Source organism: Balaenoptera ricei, chromosome 3, assembly GCF_028023285.1.
Source record: "Balaenoptera ricei isolate mBalRic1 chromosome 3, mBalRic1.hap2, whole genome shotgun sequence".
NCBI lineage: Eukaryota > Metazoa > Chordata > Mammalia > Artiodactyla > Balaenopteridae > Balaenoptera > Balaenoptera ricei.
In genome coordinates, this window is record NC_082641.1 from 113,181,502 (window position 1) to 113,199,917 (window position 18,416).

Sequence of the window (18,416 nt, forward strand, 5' to 3'; positions counted from 1 at the left end):
GGGAACTTCATGCCATTATATTTCTTTAATGAGTTGACTGTGTGTTTGCCCATTTTTTCTTAGGGTGGTCAGTTTTTTATAATTGATTTGTAAGCACTTGTATGGCTGATTATTTGATTAGCAGTTTTCCCTACTAGACTGACAATATTTAATTTTGCTTACCTGTATCCCAAGTGCCTACTGTATTGCCTGGCATGTAGTAGTCATTCAATAAAAACTTGTTGAATGAATAAATGAGTGAGTTGAACAGTAGTCACTTAATAAAAATTTGTTGAATGAGTAAATGAAGATGGTGCTTTGTTTTGCTTGAGATGGAGTGGTAACCATTCTTTTTCACAGGTCTAGAGAGGACCTGTGAGTCCTCTCTAGTAACTGAGTGGGGACAGACCCACCCAGTAATCGTCATACATATTTCAGTGGTCATTTAGTCAGCATTGCATTGCAATTTTAAAGTATATGTAGACTTATATTCACAGAAGGGGGAAAGCAGACCCTAGTCCCTAAAAAAAGTGTGCATTGTGCATTACCTTACAACAGAGCTATAAGATAATCATACCTCTTATTCAAATTTTTGACAGGAGGAAAGATACTCAGTGTCAGGCATTTGTGAAGAGAGTTATAATGAGTCGTCTCTTTAAGATAATTATGATTAGCACCGTCTCAACGAATGCCTTTTTTATGGTCTTGTGGACTGATTATAAAACAAGATACAACTTGTTCAGACTTTTTGAGGTAAGCAGACAAAATGGGTCCATTTTCTTCTGTTTTACCTGTTTTATTTCTGAAAATGTTATAAGATTTTTAAGGCATTTTGTTCAAAAGTTTTTTCTGTAGAAAGATTCTAAGGACTATTAAAATATACTCTAATATCTGGGAAGATGGTGGCAGCAGTAGTAGCAGTGACATGGTTTTTTAATCTCCCTGAATCCCCTCTTAAAAAAACAGAGCAACTAGATAGCAAAACTAAAAACCCATGGACAGGATTTATATCAAAACTAGTTAACAAGAGATCCTTACCAAGAGCCACACTGCATAGTATTAGCATCTGTAGGAGAGGAAGCAGAGGGAAGTCAGTAAGTATTCATTGGAAAGTATGATGGGCTGATGTGAGAACAGCAGTTGATATTAGGAAGGGTGTTGCCTAATCAAATACTGGAATAGCACAAGAGGTTCCTGAAATTTATGAAGGGGCTAGAACAGTCCAGACCCTATAAACTTTTAAAACTGACTCTCCACAGCTCTTTTCAAGGACAGTGCTCCACACTTAGGAGAAGTATTGGGAGTGGAATGAAAATTGAACAGGTTAGAGACCCAAAGATGGAGGAAGAGAGGTTCAGATAAAATTGGAAGAGGGGAACAGCACCAGGAAACCTTAAAAATCAAGCTACCACATTTTAAATCAAGGGGGAATATTTGAAGTTAGAATCACATTTTCTCCTAAAAGTCCAAGAAAATTAATTTAACATAAAAAAGTGCAATAGGAGAAGATTGAGGTAAAATCCCATACAAAATTATTATAAGGAAAAAGAGAGTAAAGTGGAAAATAATATCATTGTAGATAATGAAAACCCACCACAAAGACATGTTCACAAAACAGATAAAAACTGTACCGTATTATTTCAGAACAAGGTAAATGTTTTAAGAAAATGATGTTAGATAGGAAAGAAAAGAGTGAGGTGACAAATCTCAGGAAAGAATTAGAAATAAAAGAAACTCATTTCAAAAATGAAGACTGAATTAGACTAAGAACAATTAGATACAGCAGATAATAGCTTAAGAGAAATATAAGATTAAGTGGGGGAAATTCTTAAAAATCAGTAAGAAATGAAGAGATAAAAAGGATTCAAGAGAAAATGATGAAAATTGAAGATTGGGGAAAAATGACCCAACTTAAGGATAATAGGAGTCCCTGAATTTGAAACAGAAACAGAAACAAAGTAAAGGAACAGAATAAACACTAAAATCTAGGGACTTCCCTGGTGGTCCAGTGGTAAAGAATCCACCTTCCAATGCAGTGGACGTGGGTTTTATCCCTGGTCAGGGAACTAAGATCCCACATGCCACAGCGCAACTAAGCCTGTGCACCACAACTACTGAGCTCGTGCACCTCAACGAGAGAGCCTGTATGCTGCAAACTACAGAACCCATGTGCCCTGGAGCCCGCATGCCACAACTAGAGAGAAGCCCGCATGCCGCAACTAAGACCAACATAGCCAAAAAAAAAAAAATCTAAAATCTAAGAAAAGTTACCTGAAATGAAAGAATTGAAACTATATTTTGAAAGTTGCATATTGAGAATATGGACTTATACAACAAACACCAGAACATATTCTAATAAAATTATTGGACTTCAAAGGAAAGAGGTGTGGAGGAAATTGTAAGCATCTAGTCAAAGTGGCTTATAAGGAAAAGAAAATTAATTATTATCACACTTTGCTATAGTAATGCTTTATGCTAAAAGAAAATGGAGTAAAACATTTAAGATACTTCAGGAAAGAAAATGTGAACCAAGAATTCTAGATCCAGCAAAACTGACTTTCAAGTATAAAGGACATAGACAACCTATCATCAATGTTAAAAAGCTTGGCTAATATTGTTCCCATGAGCCCTTCCTTAGGAATCTAGTAAAGAATAATTTCAGCCAACCAAAATGACTAAAGAAGTATCAACATTAGGACTGGCAATGGACATTAAAAAATATGATTATTTATAGAACTAATCATAATTATGGGTGAACAAGGAGATAATGTAGCACCTAATGAATATATCCTCTGACAATGAAGATATAGTATTGATTAAAAATGGGTAAGAATGGGGAGAGTCAATGCCAAAAAAATTTTTAACCATTTTCGGAAATCAGCTTTGTGGTGATGCTATTAGTAGTATTATTCTGAGACTGTTGTGTGTGTAACACAAGGATATTATGGGACAGTTTAATTCTGTTATCCTCTGTGTTATTGAGAACCAGGTTACTCATGGCAAAAAGGAGATATGGATGTAATATAGACAAAATTAAGTGAAAGCACTGTAGTTCTGCATTTAAATTGGAAGTATCAATATAAAGTATTTTACCTTTATCCATTGAAAAACCTAGAACAATGACCAACTTAACAATTGTGCATCCTTAGTGCCCATAATGTGATTGTTTTTAAAATTAATTAATTAATTAATTTTTGGCTGCGTTGGGTCTTCGTTGCTGCGTGCGGGCTTTCTGTAGTTGTGTCGAGTGGGGGCTACACTTCTTTGAGGTACGCGGGCTTCTCATTGCGGTGGCTTCTCTTACTGCAGAGCACGGGCTCTAGGCGCGTTGGCTTCAGTAGTTGCAGAGCATGGGCTCAGTAGTGGCACACGGGCTTAGTTGCTCCGTGGCATGTGGGATCTTTCCGGACCAGGGATCGAACCTGTGTCCCCTGCATTGGCAGACGGATTCTTAACCACTGCACCACCAGGGAAGTCCCATAATGTGATGTTGAAATACCATTTCTCACTAAAAGAAACTAGGGATTCTTAGAGAAATGGCTGATTGCAGGTCTAGGGCAGAAAATATACCAGATGAGCTAGGAATATCTTGTCGTACACATAGCAAGGAAGCTATCAAAGATTACTGGGGTCATGTCAAAAGGGCTCAGGGGACAACTTGAAGAGGCTCCTACTGGCCAAAGATGGGACACTTTGAGCTCAATAAGGATAATAATTACATTGGATTTTGAAATTCATCAAATAATCCGTAAGTTTATAATTATACTAAAAAAGCTAACAGGTCACTTTTGGATGGTGACAAGGACCTAATACTTTATCTCAAAAACTGTTAAATTAAGGGAAAAAATCAAGTATTACTGACCTTTCTTATATGAACTGTATTACTGAGTAACCACATAGTAGGTAAGGGGGAACATGTCTTTATAGAAATATCCCAGTTAATAAATGAAAAAGAAATGATAGAATATCACAATTTTTCAACCCCCAGTGAATTATAGGACTTAGGCATTTTGACCATTAGTGACTGCTTCCCTCATAAAAAGAGACAACCAGACATTATATGCCTCTTATGAAAGAACAGAACCTATAATCTTTTTTTTTTTTTAATTTATTTTATTTTTGGCTGCGTTGGGTCTTCATTGGTGCACACGGGCTTTCTCTAGTTGTGGCGAGCAGGGGCTACTGTTCATTGCGGTGCATGGGCTTCTCATTGTGGTGGCTTCTCTTGTTGCGGAGCACAGGCTCTAGGCATGCAGGCTTCAATTGTTGCAGCACGTGGGCTCAGTAGTTGTGGCCTGTGGGCTCTAGAGCGCAGACTCAGTAGTTGGCGCATGGGCTTAGTTACTCTGCGGCATGTGGGATCTTCCCAGACCAGGGCTCAAACCCATGTCCCCTGCATTGGCAGGCGGATTCTTAACCACTGTGCCACCAGGGAAGTCCCAGAACCTATAATCTTGCCAAAAAGATCAAACCTGAATCTGATCAAGGCTTTTCATCCAGCTGCCTATTTTCAGGAAATAGAGGACAGAGGAACATGAGTGTGCAGTCAGCACGATCCAGACTGGGAAATTCTGCAAGTCAAGAAAAGTTTCTATTGATAGCTTTTTTTCTTGTGTAAAGACCATACATTCTTGTTTCTCTGCATGTCTCATGATTTCTTTTTTGGGGGGTTGAAAATTGGACACTTTAAATCACATAAGACTGGAAACTCTGGAAACCAGATACTCCCCCCTCCCTAGGGTTTTATCGTTGTTGCCATTCCATTTTTTTTTTAATTAATTTATTTATTTTTGGTTGTGTTGGGTCTTCGTTTCTGTGCGAGGGCTTTCTCTAGTTGTGGCAAGTGGGGGCCACTCTTCATCGCGGTGCGCGGGCCTCTCACTATTGCAGCCTCTCTTGTTGCGGAGCACAGGCTCCAGACGTGCAGGCTAAGTAGTTGTGGCTCACGGGCTTAGTTGCTCCACGGCACGTGGGATCTTCCCAGACCAGGGCTTGAACCTGTGTCCCCTGCATTGGCAGGCAGATTCTCAACCACTGCGCCACCAGGGAAGCCCCTTTTTTAAAGTGACTTTCCTGAACTAATTTGATAAAGTGTATATTCTTTGTCATGTGTGGCCACCAAAGTCTCTGCTCAGTTAGCTTGATGGTCTGCTAATGATTGAACAGAGTATTCCTTAAATGCCTGGAACGAATAAGTCTCCCAGCCTTTGCCAAGGCATGTATTTAATGCCTCAGCAGTTTACAAGTCTGCCTTAGCCTTCATTTGCTGCTTGCAAAGAATCTTAAGATTAGTTAGAAGTGACAGATCAGGGCCTTCTCAGTACTTTCCTGGTACCTTCATTGGGATCCCTAAGAGTCTTAATAACTTCTCAGTTTTATAGTTAGCCAGGGGCTTTCATACATGTTATTTTCAATGATCTCAACAGCCACCCTGGAAGGTGTGTATTAATAACACTATTTTACAAATGTTGTAAGGAAGCCCATCTGTTGGACTTAGGATTTCAAACCAGCTGTTATAAATATGTTCAAAGAACTGAAAAAAAAAAACCCCCAAATCTAAAGAACTAAAGGAAAGTATGAGAGCAGTGTCTCACCAAATAGAGAATATGAGTAAAGAGAAATTATTAAAAAGAGCCAAACAAAAATCCTGTAGTTGAAAAGTACAATAATTGAAATGAAGAATTCACGAGAGGACTTCAACAGCAGATTTGAGCTAGTGGTAGAAAGAATTAAAGAACAGAAAGATAGGTCAATTGAGATTTCCAGTGTGAGGAACAGAAAGTAAAATGAATAAATAAAAATGAGCAGAGAACCATGAAACACCATCAAGCATACAAACATGCATGCAATAGGTGTCACAGAAGGAGAGGAGAGAAAGGGTAGAAAGAATATGTGAAGAAATAATGGCCAAAAACTCCCCAGGTTTTATGAAAAATATTAATCTGCACATGCAAGAAGATCAACAAACTCCTAGTAGGATAAACTCAGAGATCCACCTAGACACACTATAAACAATTTGTTGAAAGACAAAGACAAAGGGAGAATTTGAGACCATCAATAGAGAAGTGATTCATTACATAAAAGGGATCCTCAATAAAAGGAATAGCTGATTTCTCATCCGAAACCACAGGGGCCAGAAGGCAAGGGATGTCATATTCAAAGTGCTGAAAGAAAGACTGTCAAACAAGAATTCAATACCTAGAAAAAACTGTCCTTCAAAAATGGAGAGGAAAAAAAGAAAAACTGGAGAGGAGTGATGTCAGTGAAAATGCACAGTAGGTAGCTCCAAGAGGCCATCAGTCCACAGAAACACCTAAAAAGGGGGCAAAACTGTCAGAACTCTGGAAAATAGCCAAAGGTTTATAGTAACTGAGTGAACACTGAATCAAGAAAGGTGCAACTTAAAAAAGGTAGGAAAACTTTGTAGCATTTTTACTTGTCTTTGGCCCACACCCCTCCTCAGCATGGTGATGGTTCTGAAGATGGCAGCCTGTGTTCCCCATGTGGGACCAGAAACAACAGAGCAGACTTTGTTCTTAAACAATTGTTTGTCTGTTTTGACCTATCTGAGGGCTGACTGAAGGACTGATCCAAAGCTATTCTCTTTGTTTTGGATAATCTGGAACTTTCTCAGGACAGAAAGGTGGCTATGCAGAGGGTATTTCTCAAAACCACTGAAAGACAAATGAATGACCCACTGCCACCTGGAGCAAAAAAATAACACTCGAGGCAAAAAATAGATATGCTGAAAGCCTGAGAGGAAAATCCAGGGAGAGAGATTCTTTGGAAAAAGAGGACATTGAAAAACTCCCATGTATGCCATACATTCACAGGACAAGACACATGCTTAGGAAATAACTGAGAACATCCCAAGCTTTCACTGTGACTGATCTTTAGGCTCAGCACAAGGCCAAAGTGAATGCTAACGTACAGTTGTAAGTGGCCTGGCTTAGCACTAAAGGAATTCCTCAACACAGAGCCCATCTGCAAAGACCAGGAGAGTTTTTCTTCTCCCTCCCTTCCTCTCTCCTTTTCTCTTCCTTCCTTCTTTCCTTCCTTACTTTCTTTCTCTCTTTCTTCTTTCTCCTTCCCTCCCTTCCCTCTTTTTGCCTGAGGCATTTAAGAAAATCTCTGTTTACTAGCTGACCAGAAACTACAGAAGAAGAGACTTCAGAGACCATGCATTACAAAGAATACAGTCTTTACAAAAATTGTTTAGACAAGTCACTAAACAAACAGCTACTATCCACAAAAAGCAACAAAAACAAACCCTGAGGAGAGGGAAGAATTTAATTTCCAGAGTTACCACATTGTACAATTCAAAATGTACAGTTTTCAAAAAAATATTATGAAGCATGCAAAGAAACAAGAAAGGATGGCTTTTACACGGGAGAAATGAACAGAAACTGTCCCTGAGGAACCACAGACATTGGAATTACTAGACAGAGACTTAAAGTCAACTATGTAAAATATGCTCAGAGACCTAAAGGAAACCACAGGCAAAGAGCGAAAGGTAACCAGGAGAACAGTGTTTCAGGAAATAGAGTATGTCAGTAAATAGAAATTATAAAAAGGAATGAAACAAATTCTGGAGCTGAAAATATAATAATTAAAAAATTCACTAGAGGGTTCAAGAGCAGATTTGAGCAGCCAGAAGAAATAATCAGTGAAATAATCAGGGAACTTGAAGACAAATCAGTTGGACTTACTCAGCCTGAGGAGCAGAAAGAAAAAAGAATGATGAAAAATGAACAGAGTCTAAGAAACTTGAGGGACGCCATCAAGCATATCAACATACACACGCATTCCAGAAGGAGAGGAGAGAGAGAAAGAGGAAGAACGAATATTTGATGAAATAATGGCCCAAAACCTTGCAAATTTGATAAAGAATATATACATCCAAGAATCTCAGTGAATTCCAAGAAGGAGAAACAAAGAGATCCACACTGAGACACATTATAATCAAGCTGTCAAAAGTCAAAGACAAAGACAGAATCCTGAAAGCAGCAAGAGAGAAGCAACTTGTTACATACAAGGAATCCTCCATAAGATTAACAGCTGATTTCTCCTCAGAAACTGTGAGGACAGTGGCAGTGAAATGACATATTTAAAGTACTGAAAGAAAAATATTGTCAACCAAGAATTCTATATCCAGCAAAACTATCCTTCAAAAAATGATGAAGAAATTAAGATATTTCCAGATAAACAAAAGCTGAGGGAGTTTGCTTCTGGTAGACCTGTGCTACAAGAAATGCTAAAGATAGTCCTTTAGGTGGAAATGAAACTAGATAGTAACTTAAGCCCTATGACAAAATAAAGAACACTGATAAATGTAACTACATAGGTGAATATAAAAGCCAGTATTGTATTTTGGGTTCGTAACTCCTTTCTTTGTATGGTTTAAAATATGAATGCATAAAACAATAATTATAGATAGTTAATGGGCACTCAGTGTATTCAGATGTATTTTGTGACAACAGAAACATGAAGAGGGGGATGGAGCTGTGTAGGAACAGAATTGTTAATATACTATTGAAGCTAAGGTTGTATTAGTTAAAAATGGATTATTGTACATTTAAGAGGTTGAATGTAATCTCAAGGATAACCACCAAGAAAATAACTTAAAAATGCAGAAATAGAAATGAGAAAAGAATCATAGTGGTACACTACAAAAAAAAAAAAACCCCCAAAACACCAAAGAAAGCAGTAATGGAGGAGCTGAGGAACAAAAAAGATGTGACATATATTAAATAAATAGCAAAATGGCAGAAGTAGTTTCTTCCTTATCAGTAATTACTTTAAATGTAAATGAATTAAACTGTCCAATTAAGACAGAATTGATTCTTAAAAAAATCCAAGTATATTCTGTCTACAAGAGATTCACTTGAGATCCAGATACAAATAGGTTGAAAGTGAAAAATACAAGAAGGTATTCCATGCAAATAGAAACCGAAAGAGAGCTGGGTTGGGTATACTCATATCAGACAAAATAGACATTAAAGTAAAATGTTACAAGAGACAAAGAAGGACATTATGTATTGACAATAGGGTCAGTTCATCAATAAGATATAATAGTTTTTCTCAAGTACCTATGGAGCATTCTACAGGATAGACCATATGTTAGGGAACAAAACAAGTCTCAGTAAATTAAAAAATATTGAAATCATACAGAGTATTTTTTCTGACAACTATGGAGTAAAACTAAAAATCAGCAACAGCAGGAAAACTGGAAAATTTCCAAATATATGGAATTTAAACAACACATTCTTAAATAACCAATAGGTCAAAGAAGAAATCACAAAGGAATTTAGAAAATACTTTAAGACAAATGAACATGAAAATACAACATAATGAAACTTACAGGTTGCAACAGAAGCAGTGCTCAGAGTGATATTTATACCCGTAAATGCCTGCATTAGAAAAGAAGAAAGATCTCAAATTAATAACCTAATTTTACACCTTAAGGAACTAGAAAAAGAGGAGCAAACTATACCCAAAACTAGCAGAAGAAAGGAAATGAAAAAGATTAGAGTGAGAAACAAAATAGAGAAATAATAGAGGAAAGTCAATAAAATAAAAATTCAGTTCTTTGAAAAGATCAACAAAATTCATAAGCCTTTAGCTAGATTGACTAAGAAAAAGAAGACTTAAATTACTAATAACAGAAATGAAAGTTGGGACATTACAAATGACCTTATAGAAAAGAAAAGTTTTATAGCAGAATACTATGAACACTTTGTACACCAACAAATTAGATAACCTAGATGAAATGGACAAAATCCTGGAAACATACCAACTACCAAACTGACTCAAGAAGAAACAGAAAACAGACATACTGAAACAGACCTATAAATAAAGAGATAGAATCACTAATCAAAAAAACCTCCCAACAAAGCAATGCACAGGACCAGACGTCTTCACTAGTTAATTTTACTCTGCATTTAAAAAAGAATGAACGCCAATCCTTCTCAAACTCTTCCAAAAATAGAAAAGGAGGGAATATTTCTGAATTCATTCCGTGAGGCCAACATTACCCTGAGACCAAAGCCAAAGACATCACAAGAAAACTAGAGACCAACATCCCCTATGAATATAGGTGCAATAATACTTGAGATACTTACATCTGAACCCAGCAGCATGCTTAAAAAGATTATACACCATGACCAAGTGGGATTTATCCCAGGAATGCAAGGGTGGTTCAACATAGAAAAAGTCAATGAATGTAATACATCAATAGGATGAAGGAAACAATTGATATAATTATCTCAGTAGATGCTGAAAAAGCATTTGGCAAAATCCAACACCCTTTCATGATTAAAAAACCAACCAAACAAACAATTTGAACTAGAAATAGAAGGAAAATTTCTTGACCTGATAATGGGTAATTATGAAGAAATCCATAACTAACATCATACTCAATGGTGGAAGACTGAAAATCTTTCCCCTAAGATCAGGAACAAGACAGATGCCTGCTTTCATCATTATTCAACATTGTACTGGAAGTTCTAGCCAGAGCATTTAGGCAAGAAAAAGAGCTAAAAGTTATCCAAATTGGAAAGGAAGAACTGAAATTATCTTTATTTGTAGATGACTTGATCTTATATATAGAAAATCCTAAAGAATGCACACATATACAAACTCAACTATTAGAGCTATTAAATGAATTCAGCACAGTTGCAGGATACAAGATTAACAACAAAAATTAGTTGTATTTCTATACACTAATATGAACAATCTGAAAAGGAAATTAAGAAAATTCCATTTATAATAGCATTCAAAATAATAAAATACCTAGGAATAAATTTAGCCAAGGAGATGAGAGATGTATATACTGAAAATTATACAACTTTGCTGAAAGAAATTAAATAAGACCTAAATAAATGGAAAGACATCCTATATTCATGGATTACAAAACTTGTTAAGAGGACTATCCAAAGTGATCTACAAATTCAATTCAATCCCTATCAAAATTTCAACAGCCTTTACAAAAAGAAATTGAAAAGCAGATCCTTAAATTCATATGAATGTGAATAGCCAAGACAACATTGAAAATGAAGAACAAAATTGGAGGACTTGCACTTTCTGACTTCAAAACTTACTACAAAGATACAATAATGAAAAGAGTGTGGTACTCACATAAGGACAGACATAGACCTATGGAATAGAATTGAGATTCTAGAAATAAATCCAAATATCTATGGCCAATTGACTTTTGACAAGGGTGCCAAGACTTTTCAGGGGGAGAAAAATAATCTTTTCATCAAATGGTGGTAGGACAACTTGATATCCACATGCAAAAGAGTAAAGTTAGACCCCTGCCTCACACTATATATAAAAATTAACTTGGGGCTTCCCTGGTGGTGCAGTGGTTAAGAATCTGCCTGCCAATGCAGGGGACACAGGTTCGATCCCTGGTCCAGGAAGATCCCACATATTGTGGAGCAAGTAAGCCCTTGCACCACAACTACAGAGCCTGCTCTCTAGAGCCCGCAAGCCACAACTACTGAGCCCACATGCCACATCTACTGAAGCCTGCATGCCTGGAGCCCGTGCTCCACAACAAGAGAAGCCACTGCAATGAGAAGCCCTCACACTGCAACAAAGAGTAGCCCCCACTTGCCGCAACTAGAGAAAGCCCACGTGCAGCAACAAAGACCCAATGCAGCCACACACACACAAAAATTAACTGAAAATGGATCAAAATCCAAAATATATAAGCTAGAAGAAACTCTTAGAAGAAAACATAGGGGTAAATCTTTATGACCTTGGATTTGGCAATGGATTCTTAGATATGACATCAAAAGCACAGGAAACAAAAGAAAAAATAGATAAATTGGACTTCATCAAAATTAAAAACATTTGTGAATCTAAGGATACAATCAAGAGAGTAAACATATGACCCACAGAATAGGAGAAAATATTTGCAAATTATATATCTGGTAAGGGATTAATATCTAGAATATATAAAGAATTTCCACAACTCAACAACAACAACAACAAAAACCCAATTCAAAAACAGGCAAAGGACTTGAATAGGCATTTCTCCAAAGCAGATATACAAATGACCAGTAAGCGCATGAAAAGATGTTCAACATCACTAGTCATTAGAATTGGAAATGCAAATCAAAACCACAATGAGATACAACTTCACACCCATTAGGACAGCTAGTATAAAAACAAACAAAACCCCTCCCCCCATAAAATGGAAAATAACAGGTGTTGATGAGAATGTGGAGAAATTAGAACCCTTGTGCATTGCTGATTGGAATGTGATATCATGCAGCCACTATAGAAACTAGTTTGGTATTTCCTCAAAAAGTTAATCATAGAATTACCATATGATCCAGCAATTCCACTTCCAGGTGTATACCCCCAAAAATTGAAAACAGGGACTCATACAGATAGTTGCACACCAATGTTCATAGGAGCGTTATTCTCAATAGCCAAAAGGTGGGAGCAACCCATGTATCCATCAACCAGTGAATGGATAAAGAAGATGTGGTATATTCATAAAATGGAATATTATTCAGCCCTAAAAAGGAAAGCAATTGTGATACATGCTACAATGTGGGTGAACCTTGAAAGCATCATGCTGAGTGATATATAAACTAGACACACAAAGGGCAAAAATTATATGGTTGCACTTATATGAAGTACCTAGAATAGGCAAATTCATACAGAAAGTAGAATAGAGTTTACTATGAGGTGGCTAGAGAGGAGAATGGGAATTATTGTTTATTAGATACAGAGTTTTTGTTTAGGATGGTGAAATAGTTCTTGGAGTGGATAGTGGGGATAATTGCATAATAATGTGAATGTACTTAATACCACTGAATTAGTTGTATACCTAAAAATGCTTTAAAATTATCAATTTCATGGTATGTATATTTTACCACAATCAAAACCTAAAGATAATAAATACTCAAAATGAACCCCCTCCCCACTGAATTCTACACTTTAAAATGATGAATTTTATGGTACATGAATTATATCTCAATTTTAAAAATTATTGAGCTGACCTGTTGGAAAAGAGCAACAGAATAAAATCCAAAGGGAGAAAAAGGAAGGAAAAGTATTGGAAAAAAAAAGGAAAGTAGAAAAAAGGAAATAGGTAAGAGCAAAAATTAATGAAATGGAAAACAAAGATTCAACACAAACAGATCAACAAAGCCAAAAGTTAGATCATAGAAAATAATTATAAAATAACTTTATTGATGAGACAATCATGATAAGTTGTCAGTCAAGCCCTGAATCATGTTAGGGATTAAAATGAGAAATTGCGTTTACCACTATTTACAATAGATGTCAGAAATCTAATAATTTTATGGCAATAAATTTGAAAACCTAGCTGAAATAAGATAATTTTATAGAAAAAAATTATAAAACTCTCAATAAAAAAGGAAATACTTGAAAAAATATGTGTTCATATATGTCCTTTAGTGTTTATAAAGCATTGGATTAGTAGTGAAAATTTTCCATCTCCTAAAACAAAAATAAACTCACTTGAACCAGATGGTTTTACGTTCATGGAAGATATAATTCCAAACATATAAAATGCTTTTAGTGATTAGATAAATGAGCATATCTGCCCCGCCCACAGACAGTTCATTTTGTTAAGCCAGTACTGTTGGCCCTATGTATCGTGGTTTCCAAATCCGTGGATTCAACCAACCAGGGATCAAAAGTATTCTAAGAAAAAAAGTTACAGAAAATTTCAAAAAGCAAAATTTGAATTTGCCGCTTGCCTGGCAACTAGTTACATAGAATTTACATTGTACTTACCACTATTTAGATAGCATTTATGTTGTATTAGTATTAGATTACTATATGTAATCTAGATCGCTTCTCGGCCTTTTGGCTAAGGTCAAGTATAGTACTATAAGTAATCTAGAGATGTTTTAAAGTACGTGGGGAGGATGTGCATAGGTTATATACAAATACTGTGCCTTTTTATATGAGGGACTTGAGCATCCTTGGATTTTGGTATCCATGGGAGGGGAGTCCTGGAACCAATCCTCTGGGAATACCAAGGGACAACCGTATATCCGTCATGCCAAAACAAAACTAGACAATGACCATATGAAAAAGGAAAATTACACCAAGTGTCATGAGCTTGGGCATAAAAATCCCAAACAGAATATTAGGAAACTGAATTTAAAAAAATATATGAGGAAAGTAATATAGCATTGCCAAGTTGGGGTTTTCCAGGAATGTGAATGTTAGAAAAATCTAGAAATTTTATTAACCAGCTTAAAATATTAAGAGTAAAAACCCCAATAAAATCACTTTAAGAGATGTAGAAAAAAGTTTATCATGAATATCTTTCATGATAAAAATTTAGCAAACTAGGAGTAGAAAGGATTTGTTTTAAGTGATTAAGAGTACCTATGAAAAACCTACATCAAAATTCACACTCAGTGGTGAAACTGTAACAGTATTCCCTTTAAAGGTGTAGTCCAGTTATTACTGACAAGATTTGTATTAGCGTCTTAGCCAATGTATAATACAAGGAAAAGGAATAAAAAACATTAAGGATTAGAAACAAAGTTTTAAAAGACTGTCATTATTCACAGGTGTTATGATTTCTGTATAGAAATCCCAAAAGAATCTGGAAGAATTATTAATAAAGTTAATACAATTAATGAAGTTAATAAATGATTAATAAATAAAATATATTTAATATGTCAGCAACAAAAATGATAGCACTTCTAATAAAATACAGAAAGTAGGGCTTCCCTGGTGGCGCAGTGGTTGAGAATCTGCCTGCCAATGCAGGGGACACGGGTTCGAGCCCTGGTCTGGGAAGATCCCACATGCCGCGGAGCAACTAAGCCCGTGAGCCACAACTACTGAGCCTGCACATCTGGAGCCTGTGCTCCGCAACAAGAGAGGCCGCGACAGTGAGAGGCCCGCGCACCGCGATGAAGAGTGGCCCCCGCTCACCGCAACTGGAGAAAGCCCTTGCACAGAAACGAAGACCCAACACAGCCAAAAATAAATAAATAAATAAATTTATTTATTAAAAAAAAAAAATACAGAAAGTACTTAGAGGCAAAGCTAATTAAAGTTTTGTGTGATTTTTAAGGAGGAAAAAATCTATAAAGGTCATTAAAGAAGACAAAGAAATGGAAGGGTATATCAGATCATGCATAGAAAGGCTTAGTTTCTTCAAGATGCAGTCTTCCCTAATTAAGCTATTATATCAATAAAATTCCAATAAGAAGTCTGGCAGGATTTTTTTATGGGTCGCCAAAAGCTGATGCTAAAATTTAGATAAAAGAATGAAATATAAAAAACCAAGATGGTTTTGAAAGTGAAAAGGGGAGAAGTCTTGACTTACCAGGTAATAAGACTTCCTATAATGCTGCAGTAATTAAAGCAGGGTGATGATGCGTGGATAGACAAATAGACCAATGGAACAGGATAGAGTGCTCAGAAACAGACCTGGCTTGTATGAAAACCTGGCCCCTGTCAGATGGCACTGCAAATGAGTGGTGGAAGATAAATTCTTCATTAAACAGTACATGTGGAGAGAAAAAACACAATTGGATATTTACCTTCCAGCATACACAGCTAAAAGACCTAACTTGAAAAGTGAAACTTTAAAATTTTTAGAAGAAAATATAGATTTATATGATCTCAGGAGGGAAAGGTATCTTAAGGTACGAAATACATAAGCCATGGAGAAAAAGTTTGGTTAATTTGATTCCGTTAAAACTTTAAATTTCTATTCATCAAAAGATCATTAAAGAGGTGAAAAGATAAATCAGTGTAGGAGATGCTATTTGAAACACATATAACAGGTAAAGGATTAGGATTCAAAGTATGTGATATATTGTCTTCCAAATCAATAAGAAAAAGACAAAACAATCTAGCAGAAAATTTGGCAACAGATTAGGAACAGGCAATTTACAATTTAAACATATAAAAAGATGCCCAACTTCATTAATAATTAGAGAAATGACAAAATGAAAAATAAGATACCATTTCATATTCATCAGATTGACAAAAATTAAGAAGTCCAACTGTAGGAAGTATTGGTAAGGATGTTAAAAAAAAAATAAAGCATTGTTCAGAAGTAAGTCAGAAAGAGAAAAACAAATATTGTATAATATCGCTTACATGTGGAATCTAGAAAAATGGTACAGATGAACTTATTTGCAAAGCAGAAATAGAGACACAGATGTAGAGAACAAACTTATGGATACCAAGGCGGGGAGGGGTGGGGGTGGGATGAATTGGGAGATTGGGATAGACATATATATATACTACTATGTATAAAATAGATAACTAATGAGAACCTAATGTATAGCACAGGGAACTCTACTCAATGCTCTGTGGTGACCTAAATGGGAAGGAAATCTAAAAAAGAGGGGATATATGTATACGTATAACTGATTCACTTTGCTGTACAGCAGAAACTAACATAACATTGCGAAACAACTATACTCCAATAGAAATTAAAAAAAAAAAGGAGGGGCTTTCCTGGTGGCGCAGCGGTTGAGAATCTGCCTGCCAATGCAGGGGACACGGGTTCGAGCTGTGGTCTGGGAAGATCCCACATGCCACAGAGCAACTAGGCCCGTGAGCCACAACTACTGAGCCTGCGCATCTGGAGCCTGTGCTCCGCAACAAGAGAGGCCGAGATAGTGAGAGGCCTGTGCACCGCGATGAAGAGTGGCCCCCGCTTGCCGCAACTAGAGAAAGCCCTCGCACAGAAACGAAGACCCAACACAGCTAAAAATAAAATAAATATTTTTTTAAAAATGCTAAAAAAAAAAAAAAAAGGAGCATTGTTGATATTAAAGTAAGTTAGTACCATAGCTTCAGAAAACAATTTGGCAATATCCAGTGAAGCTGAAGATGCTCATATTCTACAACCAGGTAATTCCACTCCTAGGTGCGTAACAGAGAAAAACTACCCATGTGTACAGTAAAACATGGGGCTACGAGTTGGTTGGGAGTGTTGTAAGGGCAGGGGGTTATTTTGATGGAGGTGTTATTTGCAGGTTTCAGAGAGAAATGAAGGGAGTTCAACTACAGCTGGCAATCTGCAGGGTTAGTGGGGCAGCTGTGTCTGCTGCCTCAAGGGGAAGGTAACGCGGGCATCATGGCCACGTAGGCACCCAGCGATTAGACGCAGTACTCCTGTGATGATTTTGGAGTGGTTTCTTCTCTCAACAAGGACAACGATTGAGTGATCAGGTAGAGGATGACCACTATGTGGTTTTGGAAGAAATCACTCCAAGGCCAGTTGATAGCCTATGTCTCGGTGTGCAGGTAACACACATGGATGATAAAGAATATAGCAGCAAAGATCATCATCAATCAGCAATCGAGGCAGATCAGAATCACCAGGCACAATAGAATCTTAGCAAACAGGAGAATTCCATTTTGGGTGCTCCAGAAGTTGGTGCTGGCGGCCCAGCACCTGGGAGCCCAAGGGGTGCTCAGAATCTGCTGTGGCAGGGGCTGGAGTCCCTAGGGGCACAGAGGATCTGCTCATGGGTTCGAGGATGCTGCACACCCAGCCATCTTGCCCACAATCTGGCTGGGAAGAGGGCCCAGGGGCAAAGGACCTTAAGTCCGCTTTTCAAATGGCCCTGCAGCCTGACTCAAACTTTTTGTACTTTTATACTCTTTGCAGTAGTAAAAAATTACAAAGAAGCGAAATATCACTCAGTGGGTAACTGGATAAAGAAATCATAGTATTTTCATAAGTGGAATTGCTAAATAGTGGTGAAACACTAAACTAGGTTTACATATATCAACATGGATGAATCTTATAATTTTAAATGAAAAAAATCACCCAAAGAAAACTGTAATGTATATGCAATTTATGTAGTGTATAAAAAATGCAAAACCATACTGTGTACTTTTAGGGATACGTATGTGGTAAAAGTATAAAATACACTAGCAAGACCTACTGAAGATTTAAAATAGGATTACTTTTGTGGGAAGGGAAGGGGATCTGATCAATGCGAGGCTCTGCCTGTAATGGTAATATTTTATTTCTTAAGCTGGGTGGTGGTATATGGTTGTTCATTATATTATTCTTTATACCTTTTTGTGTATATTAAATGTTTCATTGTAGTTAACAAACATAAAAGTGTATGTAAATGGTTGCCATGTGGAGACCACAAATATAAGTATACGTGTTTTCCAAATGGACAGTTGTGGCTTTGAGTTACAATTTCCAGTGACAGCATCTGACATATTTAAAAGGTGGTGTATCTCAAAAACTTTTCTATTTCCCTCTAGAAATGGAAATAGAAACTCTCTCTAGCCCCCCTTCACCCCACCCCAAACTCATCTCAGTTAAAGGTATCGGCGTTTACCCAGTTGCTCTGTGTGAAGCACTAGAGTCTTCCTTGCCTTCTCTCTACCCTGTGCATCCCTGAGTCCATCAGCAAGTCCTGTCATTACTGCCCTCAAAA

At 36.9% G+C, this 18,416-nt stretch overlaps 1 protein-coding gene across 1 annotated transcript in view; it reads left to right on the forward strand.

Annotated features, from left to right (window-relative positions):
• Positions 1 to 18,416, forward strand: part of CATSPER3 (cation channel sperm associated 3) — a 39,530-nt gene that overhangs the window by 1,243 nt on the left and 19,871 nt on the right. The window contains exon 2 of the mRNA XM_059919481.1: positions 579 to 732. Within this exon, the coding sequence (XP_059775464.1) occupies positions 579 to 732 (154 nt within the window). The remainder of the gene's footprint in view (positions 1 to 578; positions 733 to 18,416) is intronic.